The 12,551-nt window shown below is 51.2% G+C and overlaps 1 protein-coding gene across 1 annotated transcript; it reads right to left on the bottom strand.

Annotated features, from left to right (window-relative positions):
* Positions 1-495: 495 nt before the first annotated feature.
* Positions 496-6,059, bottom strand: C22H1orf216 (chromosome 22 C1orf216 homolog). Its single transcript, XM_050932559.1, has 2 exons — positions 5,951-6,059; positions 496-1,518 (listed from the first exon to the last, which is right to left on the bottom strand). The coding sequence occupies exon 2, from the start codon at positions 1,500-1,502 to the stop codon at positions 636-638; it is 867 nt and encodes a 288-aa protein (XP_050788516.1). The 5' UTR covers positions 1,503-1,518; positions 5,951-6,059; the 3' UTR covers positions 496-635.
* Between the last annotated feature and the right edge of the window lie 6,492 nt (positions 6,060-12,551).

The raw sequence follows: 12,551 nt of genomic DNA, 5'->3' as shown, positions 1-12,551 counted from the left end.
CATTCTTAGGGGGATTGTTATGAGGGAACAGTACACCCAGAAATAACCTTCTTGCCAACTAATCAGATACTAGTTTGCTGACTGGCCTATGCTGATTCACTAGTGACCCCAGGTCTCAGGGGGGCTCTCTAGTGAGACTGGGGTCTTGGGAACACTGGTGAATCCTGGCTGCTGATCAGCTGGCGAAGGGTTAATGATTTGTGCTAGAGGGATATGCGGCATGCGGGGTGGGGTTGAGAAAGGGTTAATCAGGCTCATTTCAAATGGGACCAACCCATCCTGTTCCCTGACTTCTCAGCCACTAGCTGGGGCACATGTCGGACTTTCTACTTGTGCTCTCAACTAGAGCCATGTACTGAAACGGACGGGAACGTGCTTCTAGCTACATTGCGCCAGCTCATAAATACCATGTGGCGTTCGTCAGGTCTGGTGTCCTCATGCTTCATGAAATCCCTGGGTGCATAAGGCAAGAGCATCTCACACCAGCCTCCCGTGCAGAACCTGGGAGCTGACTGCAAAGTTCTGTGGGGCCCAATCCTGGATGCTGTGCTCAGACAAAACAACTGGTTGGAGCTGGGTAAGGTTTGGGGGGTTGGGAGGGATCTGAACTGTGACAGATGGAAGATGACCATTTTTCACAGGCCAGCATGAGCCGGTGCTTTGGGGCACACCACGCCCTGCTGGATGTACCGGAGGAGCTCTTTGCGGTTGTCCAGGATGGTGTCGAAGCTCTCCTGCAGCCGGCTCTGCTGGTCCACCACTTTCTGCTGGAGGCCGCGGATCCAGCGCAGCAGGGCCAGGCGCCGATACATCACCAAGTGGATGTGGTGTTTCTCCTTCTCCCGCTCCTTGAATCTCATCTTGTCTTGGAGGTTCTGGAAGGCCTCAGCCAGCACCGGGAAGACAGTGTCTGAGTCGGAGGAGTTTTCGGGATCAGAGTCAGGCCCCGGAGGCGGTGGCTGGTTCCTTGGGTCTTTGGTGGCAGCAGCGGGTGCCTCCCAGGCATTGCCGGTGCTGCTGTCGGGGCTGTCGATGCTGAGGGAGCTGCTGGCATAGCCATTGTCCTCTAAGGGGGAGCCAGCCAATCTGCCACACTCTTCGGCCGTGTCCTCGGTAGCCATTTTCTCCTCTTCGGCACCGCTGAGCTCGGCTCCCTTGAGAGGGTTGCACACATCCTCCTCAGAGAGGCCCAGCTCATCTGACTTCAGCCCTCGGGGAGCGGCCCTAAGCCTGCCCTGAGCTGTCTGTCTCTGCACTAATAACACCAGATTATCTGCTGGATTTGTTGTGTTTTCTGTCTGGCCAGAGCTCCCCTCCATCTGGGTCCCAAGCACCGCCTGGCTCCAATTCTCATTGCTGTCATACCCTTCCACCACAAAGTTGAAATTCTTGTCCTGCTTGAGGTCCTGTTCAGTGAGGAAGGCCGCGCCCAGCGTCGGGTCCCGCTTGCCCTCATGGAATGGAGCGTTCAGGGGGACATCTGGCTGGCACACTGCAAACATCCTTCCACCCTCTCGGCTGGGAAGAGAGAGAGAGAACTGATGTGACGGACGGATCTTGGTCTGAGTTCCCAGGGTCAGCCTGGCCTCCCAGCTCTACCGTTCCCCAGCTTCTAACTCTCCTAAGCTCAAGGGGCCTGATTCTGCTGTCATGTGCTCTGCTTCATCACTGCAGTAATCCCATTGACTTCAGGACAGTTACTCTGGATTCATATCAGCATGAGTAAGAGGAGAATCAGGCCCAAGAGACTGATGTCAGCACAAACCAGGAAGGAAAGAGAGGAGTGTCTGGTCTGGTCTTGAATGGGATGGTACCCTAAGGTGAACCCAGGTTGATATGCCCTAAGATGTAATGTTTAGCTTCCAGCCTGAAGTTTGGGGGCTTATGGGATTTTGGTGGGTCCATGGTAGTGTTAGGGGACAAATGTAAATTTCAGATCCATGTCCTAAACTTTGTAGCAGCTCAGACCCCAGGTTTTAGGTCTGGCCCATTTCTGGTAAACCGTAGCAATGTATAGGATATTGGAGTATGGTAACGTAGAATATCAGGGTTGGAAGGGACCTCAGGAGGTTATCTAGTCCAACCCCCTGCTCAAAGCAGGACCAATTCCCAGATTGTTATCCCAGTTCCCCAAATGGCCCCCTTAAGGATTGAACTCACAACCGTGGGTTTAGCAGACCAATGCTCAAACCACTGAGCTATCCCTCCCGTGCAAGGCCATGGTTCCTCTCATGACATTGATGAGAACAGGATCAGGCCCCTAGTTTGGCCTGGCAAGGTCTGGTCAAGTGAGATATGACAGTGTTGTAATGCCTTGTCTCCGAGCATCAGCATTTGGCTCCAGTATATGGTGCACTCACATCCTGGCCCATCAAATATTAGAATAAAAGACCTCAAAAGTGTTTAAAACCTACTCGGTCTATTTCTTATGACGGTTTCATGGGATGGAGTGGAGCTGGCCATTCCTGACTCCCCGGGGCGGCAAGATGAGCGCCTGCTCCCCTGTCTAAGTGGATGAGGGGAAGTCTGGTTTATATAGGGAGATCGGAAGGGAGCCAAGCAGAACAGAAACCTTAATTTCTTGTTGGGAACCCTCAGTGGTCTGGTCACCTTGGGCCCAATCCTCAGCTGTGGCAATTGACACCCGCTGAGGATCCAGCCCATCTACGAGCAGAGAGGGGGAACTGGTTGGCTGAAACAAGAACCGATGCAAAACTTTGCGTAAGCGCCATTCAGATCCTGCATTCTGAATTGTTTGAAAATGATTGTGGCATAAGAGGGTTTTTTCCCTTTTCCTTTTGCGTTTTTGCAGCCTTCCCCTCAAAAGCAGGTCCTCTCAAGCCGTTTCTGGGCTACTTTAGTAAACCCAGGAAATTCTCAATAGTTTATGTCATCCAATCCCAGGGTCAGATTTTCAGCTGGTATCAATCCAAGTAACTCCGTTGAAGTCAGTGAGAACACTGCTCATGCTTTCCTTAGCTTCCTGTCCTAAACTGGAATGTAGAATTACTATGGGCTGTTGCCCAGCTGCCATGTTCCACCCCAGAGGTGGCTGCTTGCAAGTAATAAATGAAGTGAATTCTGTGCATGTAACAGTTTGTGAGGTACCTTGGAAGGATTTGATGCTATAGACATCTTGAGATGGGATACTAGGTGTTGATATTATTAAATGAGTCAGTGGTTTAACCCTGTTTGCCCTAACGAGGGGCTTTATTGCATCATTCCCCAGCTGACTGTGTTTTCCCCCCTGTGACTGAGTGATGGATTCTGGTTCCTTCTCTGCTAAATGAAAGTGCTGAAAGGACAGCGACACTTTAAATGACTTGTGTGATTCCGCCAAGCAAAGGGACACGTCTGATCTGATATGTAGCAATATTCTGCCTGGATTAATCTCCCTAAATAGGCATCTTCTAAGACTATACTCTCCCTGAACCAATAGAAAGCAGGAGATAAGTCTTTTAAGGAGCTGTCTGATGCAGGAGAAAAGTGCTGGAAACATAAAACAGGTTACAAATACATCCCTGCTACCATCCGTTAAGCGAGAACTACAGAAGATTCTGCATAAGCATGGCCTTAAAATCATAGCCCTTTAAAGACTTTCTTTGTAAAGTCTTCAAAATGTGTTCAGCTTCCCAGATGCAATTCCATAGGGCCCCTAGATTATTTTAATAAGGTCTCTGCTGAGTTCTATTGGTCTCTGTTTGATTTTAAATAATGGGCCAATAGGCCTCCCAAAACCAGTAGCCCCGATAGACCTGTTCCATTATTACAAAACCAAGTTGCAAACTGGAACTAGTAAAAAAATATTAATTCAAAACTTTGACTAGGGCTCTAAGCAGGAATGGATCCAATCTTCCAGCTTCATCACAATGCGAAAGAAATTCACCTGCAGGAAAATCCAGAACACGATCACAGTTTTAAAGAAAGACAGAGCAGGCAGCCCTTTCTTTTCATTAAAAAATTGGTGAATGAGCAAAGGAAGGACTCCTGGGTTGGAAGTGACTGGGCTGGCTTTGCTCACTCAGTCCTGCCCTAGTCAATATCACTGTTTTTCAGTAGGCTTCACAAATATGACACCTTTTGTTTCTTTGTCATGTCTCAGTGAGGGAATAGCAGATTTAAATGTCTGGGTAATAGGATAATAGTCCCTCTAGTAGATCATATGTGGGGGCTAAAAGCCACAAGTTTCCTTTAAATAAAATGAGCATTTCCCCCCCCCCCCCCGCCCCCAAAAATAGTTTTTACACATCTGCAATAGTCCAGCTTTTAATGTTCTACTCTGGAATTCAGGAGACCTGGGTTCAGACTTTCCAGGTGACCTTGGGCAAGTCACTTCAGGTGTGTCCTCAGGGGATACAGGCCCTGCAGCATGGCCACAGTTGGTCCAGGTCAGCTGGCTCGAGCTAAGGTACTAAAAATATTGTGTCAACGGTCGGGCTGTGGGACCCTGCTTAGGTTGAGGATCCCAGAGCCCAGCTGCAGCCCCAGCCCAAACTCTATGCAGCAATTTTTCAGCCCTGAAGCCTGAGCCTCACAAGCCGAGTCAACTGACCCAGGCCAGCTGCAGCCGTGCTGCAAAGCTTGTTTCCCCATGTAGACGTACCCGGCGTCTGGCTAGGCCTCAGTTCTCATCTGTAAACTGGGGATCGTTGAACTTCCTTCCCTCCCAGGGGTGTTGTGAAGATACATATGACAGCAGGGGCCCAACGGGCCTGAATCTCGTCTGCTGTCCCTCTGGCTGGTCACTGACACCCGAGGGAGCGGGAAGGGGGTATCACATCTTACATCCTATCGCAGTTACTGCACAGTCCTGATCCTTTTCCCATTCACGCTGATGAAAATCAGAATTAGCACCTTGTAAGACAAAAGTGCAACACTGGTGTAGGGCTGATGAAGGAAGAGGAGAATCAGGCCCATTTGCTGGGCTACCAGGAAGGGGTCACACACCCGTTTAAATTTGGATTCCAGCACGGTTGCTATGGCAAGGTTTCCATGGCAAGCAGAGACGTGTGTGTGTACGCACACCGCATCAGAGAGCACAATGTGCTGCGCTGGTAGCATGTGATGCATAGCGCCCAGAGGCGCAGAAGAGAGCTGTGCTGAATGATCCTGCCAGAGAGAAGGAGGGGGAGTCACAGAGACGGAGGGATCCCAAGGACCCCAAAGCCCTGCCTTGTGGGATGTCTGCAGGGGATCCACGTCCTTCCCCTTCCCTCCCTCAGCTTGAAAAAAGCAATTTCTGGTTCCTTCTCCACAAACCACACAGCTCCCTGGACTGGCCAGCTCTGTAAGCAGCTTAGGGAAAAGGCAAAGGAAAGAGCTACCCGGGGAGGCTTTTAATGTACATGATAATCTATGCAGGGGGAGGGAGGGGGCAACTGAACAGATGTGATCTGGGATTATGAGACTGCTGGATTCAATGCCCCAGCACATCCCCACATGGCTATTGAGCTAGCCTGTATACCCAGCTATGGCAGAGCGCCCTGTACAATCTGACAGCATCATAGCACACCCAGCCCTTGGCTATTCAAAGGGGTGGGGGGAAATTGTTGTGCTCTGTGTGTGTGGCGTAAGTTGTTGCCTATCTCAGCCCTAAAATGGATCTGAACAAAACCCTTCCCCATGCAGTGCGGCCCCTGTGAATGAAATCAGAGAGTCAATCAGCTCATGCACACACACAGCCCCTTCTCCCCCCACCAAGAGATCACAAACAGGGGCATTGGTACCATCAGCAGGGGAGGCAGGATAAGGAGGTGCTGTTGCTTTTAGATCCCTTTAAAGCTTCTAACGACAATAGGAGAAATAAACAGCCCCCCTCGGAGGGATCCAACAAGCTCTCCACCCTGATCCTGGCACCCAGGGGAAGCAGGTGGCTTCAGCCCTTGGCACCACCCTGTCTCCTGTATCATTCCAAATACCCCCAGATCCCCAGTGTACAGCCGACACTCACCGATGGAGCCTTGGGGAAGTGAAGGGGGATTTTCAGGCTGCTGCTCCTGCTGCTGCTTTTGCTGCTCAGCTGGAGAGAACGGAAATAGAGCCCTCCACGGCAGCAGGAAAGCGTCATGTACTGCACACTTCCGACAGCAATGAGTGCTGCCGGCAGCACCATGTCACAGGCTGATGAGCAGCCAGGTGGGAAATGCAAAGGCACCACCAGGAACCACCTTAGCACAAACCCAGCACTGTCAAGGGGTGTGTGTGTGTGTGTCTGTGTGTGTGTGAGAGAGAGAGAGAGCGCGTGTCCCCCTTTAGAGATGACACCAAATTCCCTGCAGAGGATAAAAATCCTCCCAGGGAGGAGCCGCTAAAGAAGTGCAGAGGCACTCACACAGGGACGAGAAGCCCATATTATGCCACGCTGGGTTTGACTGGTCTAAGCACCAGCTTTAAACTGTCTACAGTCTGAGGCACCATGGGTTCAAATCCTGACAGAGGCAGCTCTTGGGGGCCCCACGGGAGACCCATGAAAGGGCCCTGATTTTCAGGGGGCAGGTGCTCGGTGCTTTATGAAAATCAGGCCTCTTTCAGGTGGCTCCAGTTAGAGACCAGAAATCACTAAGCAGCAGACAGGACAAAAGATTGCTGAGACTATGGTGTCCTGGGGTCAGGGACCCCTTTGTTCTGTCCGTACAGCACCTAGCACCACAATGCAAAGAATAACAATTATGATAAACTCCTGCGGTCGGTCTCCCTGGCACATTTGCAGAAAGTGAACCCCAGAGGCATGTGCAGCCACAGGCCAAGTGAATTGGGTGAAAACACTGCAGAACATTCACCGCACCACGTCTGCTCATCTCTAATGACTTCTCATGAGCTAAAAGGTTGAGTGGGGCCCATCTTCCCTCCATCCCCACGGCCCACCCAGCTGGCCTTGAATGACCCTGTCTTTTGCAGGAAACCCTCTGCAGCCCTTTCTTTCCTCCCTGGGGCCAGGGAGTGGGGATAAATAGTCTGTTGAAGGTGGCTGTTCATTCTGCCCCTTGTTTCACTGAGGTTCCAGGCAGCTCAAAGGAGAGGACAGCAGCTGCGTTGCATTGTATCATTCTGCGCAGTTGGACATGTTGGTTAACACTCCAGCTGCTCTGGTGCTCAGACACCAGGGTGATGGGCGCAGTACAGGAACCTGTAGAGAAAAGAACTGTTCTGGTACCACAGCCACGGTTGTACCAGTGCATTCTGGACACCCCACAGTGCCAAACCTTGTTGCTGGGAGCAGGGGCTTTTGGGTTTTTTCCAAATGCAAGGCACTGCACTGTGAGATGCTCCAGTGGAAACCTGGGCAGCTGCAAGACTGCTGGGAAGAGACTGCTGCGGATGGGGCCAGTAAAGCTGGACCTGAGCTACAGGCCTTCTCCCAGGAATTGCATCCATCCACGAGGGTGTGAGGTGCTGGGGCCGCACACAAGCTCAAGGCTTTCCCACTGCAGAGAGAGGGTCCGTGCTAGGCAGACATCTGCATTCAGCCATTTCTCTCCCGTGGCCTGGGCACAGGATCTGTGTGACACAGAGGGGAACAATGGGGCTGTCCCTGGTTCTCCTCAAAAAGCACCCAGGTATCTATTCCGTAGGTAGTCGTGGGAAGCAGGGAGGTGGGTTTTCCACCTCCTGCAAAAGGCTGTGCAGCCCCTGGTGCTGTGTGTCACAGGGCAAGCTGTCCCAGCTCCTGTCTAATGCATACGTGGGAACAGGCCTGCGCCTCCCACCAGCAAGCTCTAGTGGGCTCCTGGGCTGTGATTCCCTTTAACTCTGTGCTTTCCAACACTAAATCTCTCAGTTATTTCAGAGTTTTCTCAGCTCCCCTCCAGTTTCATTAAAGGTTTCAAGACATTTCAAAGGTAACGAAGCCCCATGAGCTGCCATCACCTGCAGTTCTCTCGACAGATCTATCTGATGGATGCACCTGGACGCTTCTTTTCTCCACAGGTTCTTAAACGGCTCACTTCACGGTGGCACTGAGCCCTGGAGTGGCTGGAATTTTAATCGGCATGTTGCCTAACTGCACTAAATGAGCAGGCCCCTACCATCACTATGCCTGATGGAACTGAACCATAGTTAGTTAGCAATGGTGGGAAACTTTTAGAGGAAAAGCCAAAGATAGACGAGGCCTTTTGGATATTCCCTGGATTTGTCAGGAATTGTGGAAGACCCTTCACCCCCGCCCCATCAAAAAGTGATGAGGACCAACAAGCCCTGAGAGAAAGGAGACAACTATGGAGCAACCCGCTTCTAAGGCAGGGATGCCGCTGGCAGAGGGACACTGGGGGTCAAATCCCAAACGCAGTGTATAGCCTCAGCATGGGCGGATGGTCCTCCCCAGTGATGGGGATAGGATTCCTGGGTTACACTTGGCAACACTCAGTGTGCTGTGCTGATGATGTCTCCCTGGGTTTGCATGTGCACGTACGGCACCTGCTTGTGTGTGTTGATGAGTGCGTGTGTGTGCGTGTGAGATGCTAAATCTCGCACAGCAATACATTGAGGAGCAGACTTCAGAAACAGCAGCCACACTCCACACACACCCCTGCCCAAGGGTTTCCCAGACTCCCCCACATTACCCCCTTCTCAGTCCATCATCCTCGCTGCGGCCAACGGGGAAGGGGAGCTATGAAAGCCGCTCTCTCAATAGTCCTCTTATCCCGCCTCGCAGGACTCGGGCATCCTGAAACTTTAAAAAATAAAAGCACTATCACATCAAACAACTGGAGTGAATGCAATGCCTGGAGGGTAGCGGGTCACATGAAGCACCGCGAACGCTTTGGGGATAAAGGGCCGTTGTCAGCACCCAGGGCGTGTTCAAGATGAAGGAGCAAATGTGAAGGCCTCTAAATGGCCTGGAAGAATCCAGCCTGTTAAGTAAGAAACATGAGATTTGGTGGCTGGAGAGACTTTTTGGCGAGGGGGCTGGGAAAGTGTTGTGCTCCAAGGGGAGCTTGTGCTAGGTCCCGCTGCGCACCACCCCTTCCCACTTAACCCTCTGCCTGCTGGCTTCTTATTCTGCAACTAGCACAGAGGGGTCCTGCTCGGGGACTGGCAACGCAATAGCAACAAGCTTTTCAGGGCAGGGACGGTCTCTGGTTCTATGTTCTTAAAAAGCCCAGCACAATCGGCTTTGCAGGGGTCTCTAGACATTACTGCAGCACACATAATAGGAGAAAAGAGCAGGGCCAACCCCAAGCGCCCAGAAGTCCTGAATCAGGGCCTCCAAAATCATGAGATTTAACAAATAACCAGGGTTCGGGTCTCTTTATTGACCTTCTTGTCTTGGCATATATAGGGGTGTAATCAAATGGCCTCCTCCTAGGCCTCCCCTTGTGGCCTTAGGGCAGCCCTGCAAGTAGCCTCACCTCTGGGTGCCTCTTGAGGGCCCAGTAAGTCCAGTACAAGCACATCCTCAATCCATCCTAGTTGATTAACCGAAACACAGTGCAAGAGCCCCCAGCCACAACGTCGTCCATGTCAAGCCCACGCATTGAATCTGTAAAAACGTGGCTCTGTTCTCACTGACCTGGTGTCTTCCACCAGCCCTGGACTCTCCCAGCCATCCTCTGTCCCTCCACCAGGACAGCCACTCCAGCCCTAACCCAGTTCTTCCCAGTGGGACCCTCACAGCCTCTCCTTTGGGAGCCTCTCCTGTTCCTCTGGGATCCAGTTTGGGCAGCAAGGAGATGCCCCTCAGCTGCTCCCCTCCTCAACCTCCAGCCCTTGGCTGCGGCTCTGCAGATTACAGCCAGCAGACATTTCCTTCTGCTGCTCCTTCCCCATTTCAGCACCTCAGCCCTGGCTCTCCAGCTTGGGGACCCCAGTCAGAGGCTGCTACACTCCTGCTTTCCAGCCGTCCCCAGGATATGCTCTTCCTCACAGAGCCAGTCTGCTCAAGTCACTCTCAGGCCTCTTACCGCTTCCCAGATGCTGCCCTGCCCTCTTCATTGGCCCAGCAGGGAGCCAGGCCTGGACCCGGAGAGCTGAGTCCAATTTCCTTTAGTGAGTCAGCTACCCTGTCACAAGGGATCACGTCTTCCAATTTTTCTCCACAACCAAAAGGGCTAGAAACTTTCATTTTTAAAAATGAAAATGGAAAATCTCATCTAATCACCTGGCTCCAGGGGCTGGGGCTTGAAGAAAAATACCAAATAACACAAGTTGCAGGATAAAACAGCAAGAGCCGGTGACACAGCATAAATCATTGTTAAACAAATACGTTCTTCTCCTCTGAACATTACCTCCACTTAACAGCCCACAGGCCATCATCTGCCTGTTCCTCAGTGCCGCTGAAGGCGCTCCGTTCTGATCAGCAATCACAGCATTGCATTGCTATGCAGACAGCATGACCCTTTACCTTCTCCAGCCACTCTCCACACCTCTCCACACCACTAGCTGCTGTTCCACACAGGAGTGTGTCAGTCACTTTTCAGGAGGGGGTGGGAATACTATATCATGCTAACCATAGCATAACAAGCCAATGGGGTTTGTCTGAAATGCCCCACCCAGATACCAAGCGTCAATCCTGCTGGGAGAAAGCTGAGTGAGTTCTGCTGATTCACTGAATGAAGCAATTCTTTGCCTACACAGGTACAGGGCACCAGGGAGGGTCTGCCTGTGGAGTGAGGATCTAGGGTGTGGGCAGAGCAGTCCCAAGGGAGGAGTCCTAAGAGCAGGCCAGTCTGGGTGAGAAAGTTTGAATCTTATGTTACCTTATGACTCTTTGTTAATGAACTGACCCACAAGACAGGAGTGAGTTTGCATGTGGTAAGTGGATCATGTTTCTAAAGCAGGAAAGACACCTGCTGCTCCCATGCATCTTAGCTCTTCCTACTCCATAAATGTCCAGGGCAGGTCAATCTGAACGTTCCCAGGCCTGGTTAGAATATGCTCCACTTCGAATTGATTTAAGCCTCTCCCACCCTGAAACCACCCCCAACATTTTGCTCATTTCCTTTCAAGGACACTGGTGATTTTTGTAAGCCTAGATTTATTGACTGATTTACAAAGTGACCCATGGGGAACATTTGCAGCCGTTTCACCTTTTCAAACAGTAGTGTCAGACTAGAACTGTGCTTTCCCCACATAAACCAGGGGATTATTGTAGTCTTAATTCAGACCAAGGTAGCATTGGCCATTTGCTGTTAAAAAGATCCTGCTCTCTCGAAAAATTCATCCATCCATACACCCTGATTCAACAAATCCATCCACTTGCAGCTGGTGGGTAACTGTTGTACCAAGCTTCCCTGATTAGAATTGAGCCATGTGGCAGAATGAATTTCATGTATATTTTCAGTAAAAGACGTGGATCAAGAGCAATAGAAAGCGATGTCCTATTTCTCCACAAGGCAGTCTGCCCTGCACAACCCTGAGTAAGTGAATCAAGACCTCTCCCCTCCCACAGGAGACGTGTCTCCACGGCTCATTATTGGCTATATCACAGTATCACCTCAGAGTCCCTCCCACACCCAGTATTGTACAAACTGTTAGTGAGAGAGAGATTCCCTGCCACACACAGCGGACAGTCCAGATGGATGGGAAAGGGAGAATCCGAGGTGAAGTGACTGCCATGGGTCACACAGCCGGTCAATGGCTGAGCTGGGAAGAGAACTCAGGTACCCTGACAGCTGCTCCAGCACCAGATCTGCTAGACCCCACTGCCTCCTCACAGGCAAAGGGAGATCAAGTGACCTGACCAGAGTCACCCCTGGAGCCTGTGGCAGAGCCAGGAACTGAATCTTGATCTCCTGAGTCCCTGCCCAATGCTTTATTCACAAGCTGTTTTCTTATTCCTCAGCCTCTCTGCTGAGCCTGCCAGCCAGTGACAGTTACAGTCATGGCTTCTGGGATACAACCACCACCCCGGCTAGGAAACAGACTGAGAACCTGCCATGACTGAAATCCATAGACTGGACTATCGCCTCCCGAGCTATTCCGAGGCCAGCTGCCATACGGAGAGATGCTGCCTATCCAACCACAAACACGGCATGCAACAGAATGCGGCAAGACGCATGGAACTCCCTTGTGCATCTGCTACAAACCCAAATCTTTGGCTTTTCAGATCAAAGTCCTTCTCATGTACTGATGTTGGACCTGGAGCTGCCATTGTTCCATAATTTCGCCCTCCGGGAGGAGGGTGGGGCCTAGACCTGCGCTCCAGATCGTGCGGACGGAGCCTTCTCTTTTCAGCAAGAGAAAGATCACAATGGAAACCAAGTTCATGGCCAGGAAGCAGGAAAAGGGGGAGGCTCTGACACACTGATCTTCTAAGAGGAAGGATGAAAACTGAATTGGGAGGGGGGATTTAGTGCTGAATTTTAGGCTTGCTTTCCCCTCCCCCACCAAACCCTGCTTCAGAAGCAAATTAAAAACTATCCTGACAGGAAATTGAAAATCATTTAAAAGACTCTGAGCAGAAAATCTAATGAGCTGGATTTTCAGAGCTAGATTTTCTGGAGGAGATAACGCAATGCATTCTGGGGTTCGACCGAGGTGGGTAAGGAGACTGAGTGAACTGTCCAGATATATTCTAGGAATGACTCGACATAAGTGTGGTGGCTAAAGCAGAG

The sequence above is a fragment of the Gopherus flavomarginatus genome, chromosome 22 (assembly GCF_025201925.1).
Source record: "Gopherus flavomarginatus isolate rGopFla2 chromosome 22, rGopFla2.mat.asm, whole genome shotgun sequence".
In the NCBI taxonomy this organism is placed as follows: domain Eukaryota; kingdom Metazoa; phylum Chordata; order Testudines; family Testudinidae; genus Gopherus; species Gopherus flavomarginatus.
The sequence above is the reverse complement of the archived record's forward strand: the minus strand, read 5'-3'. Positions and strand labels throughout refer to the sequence as shown.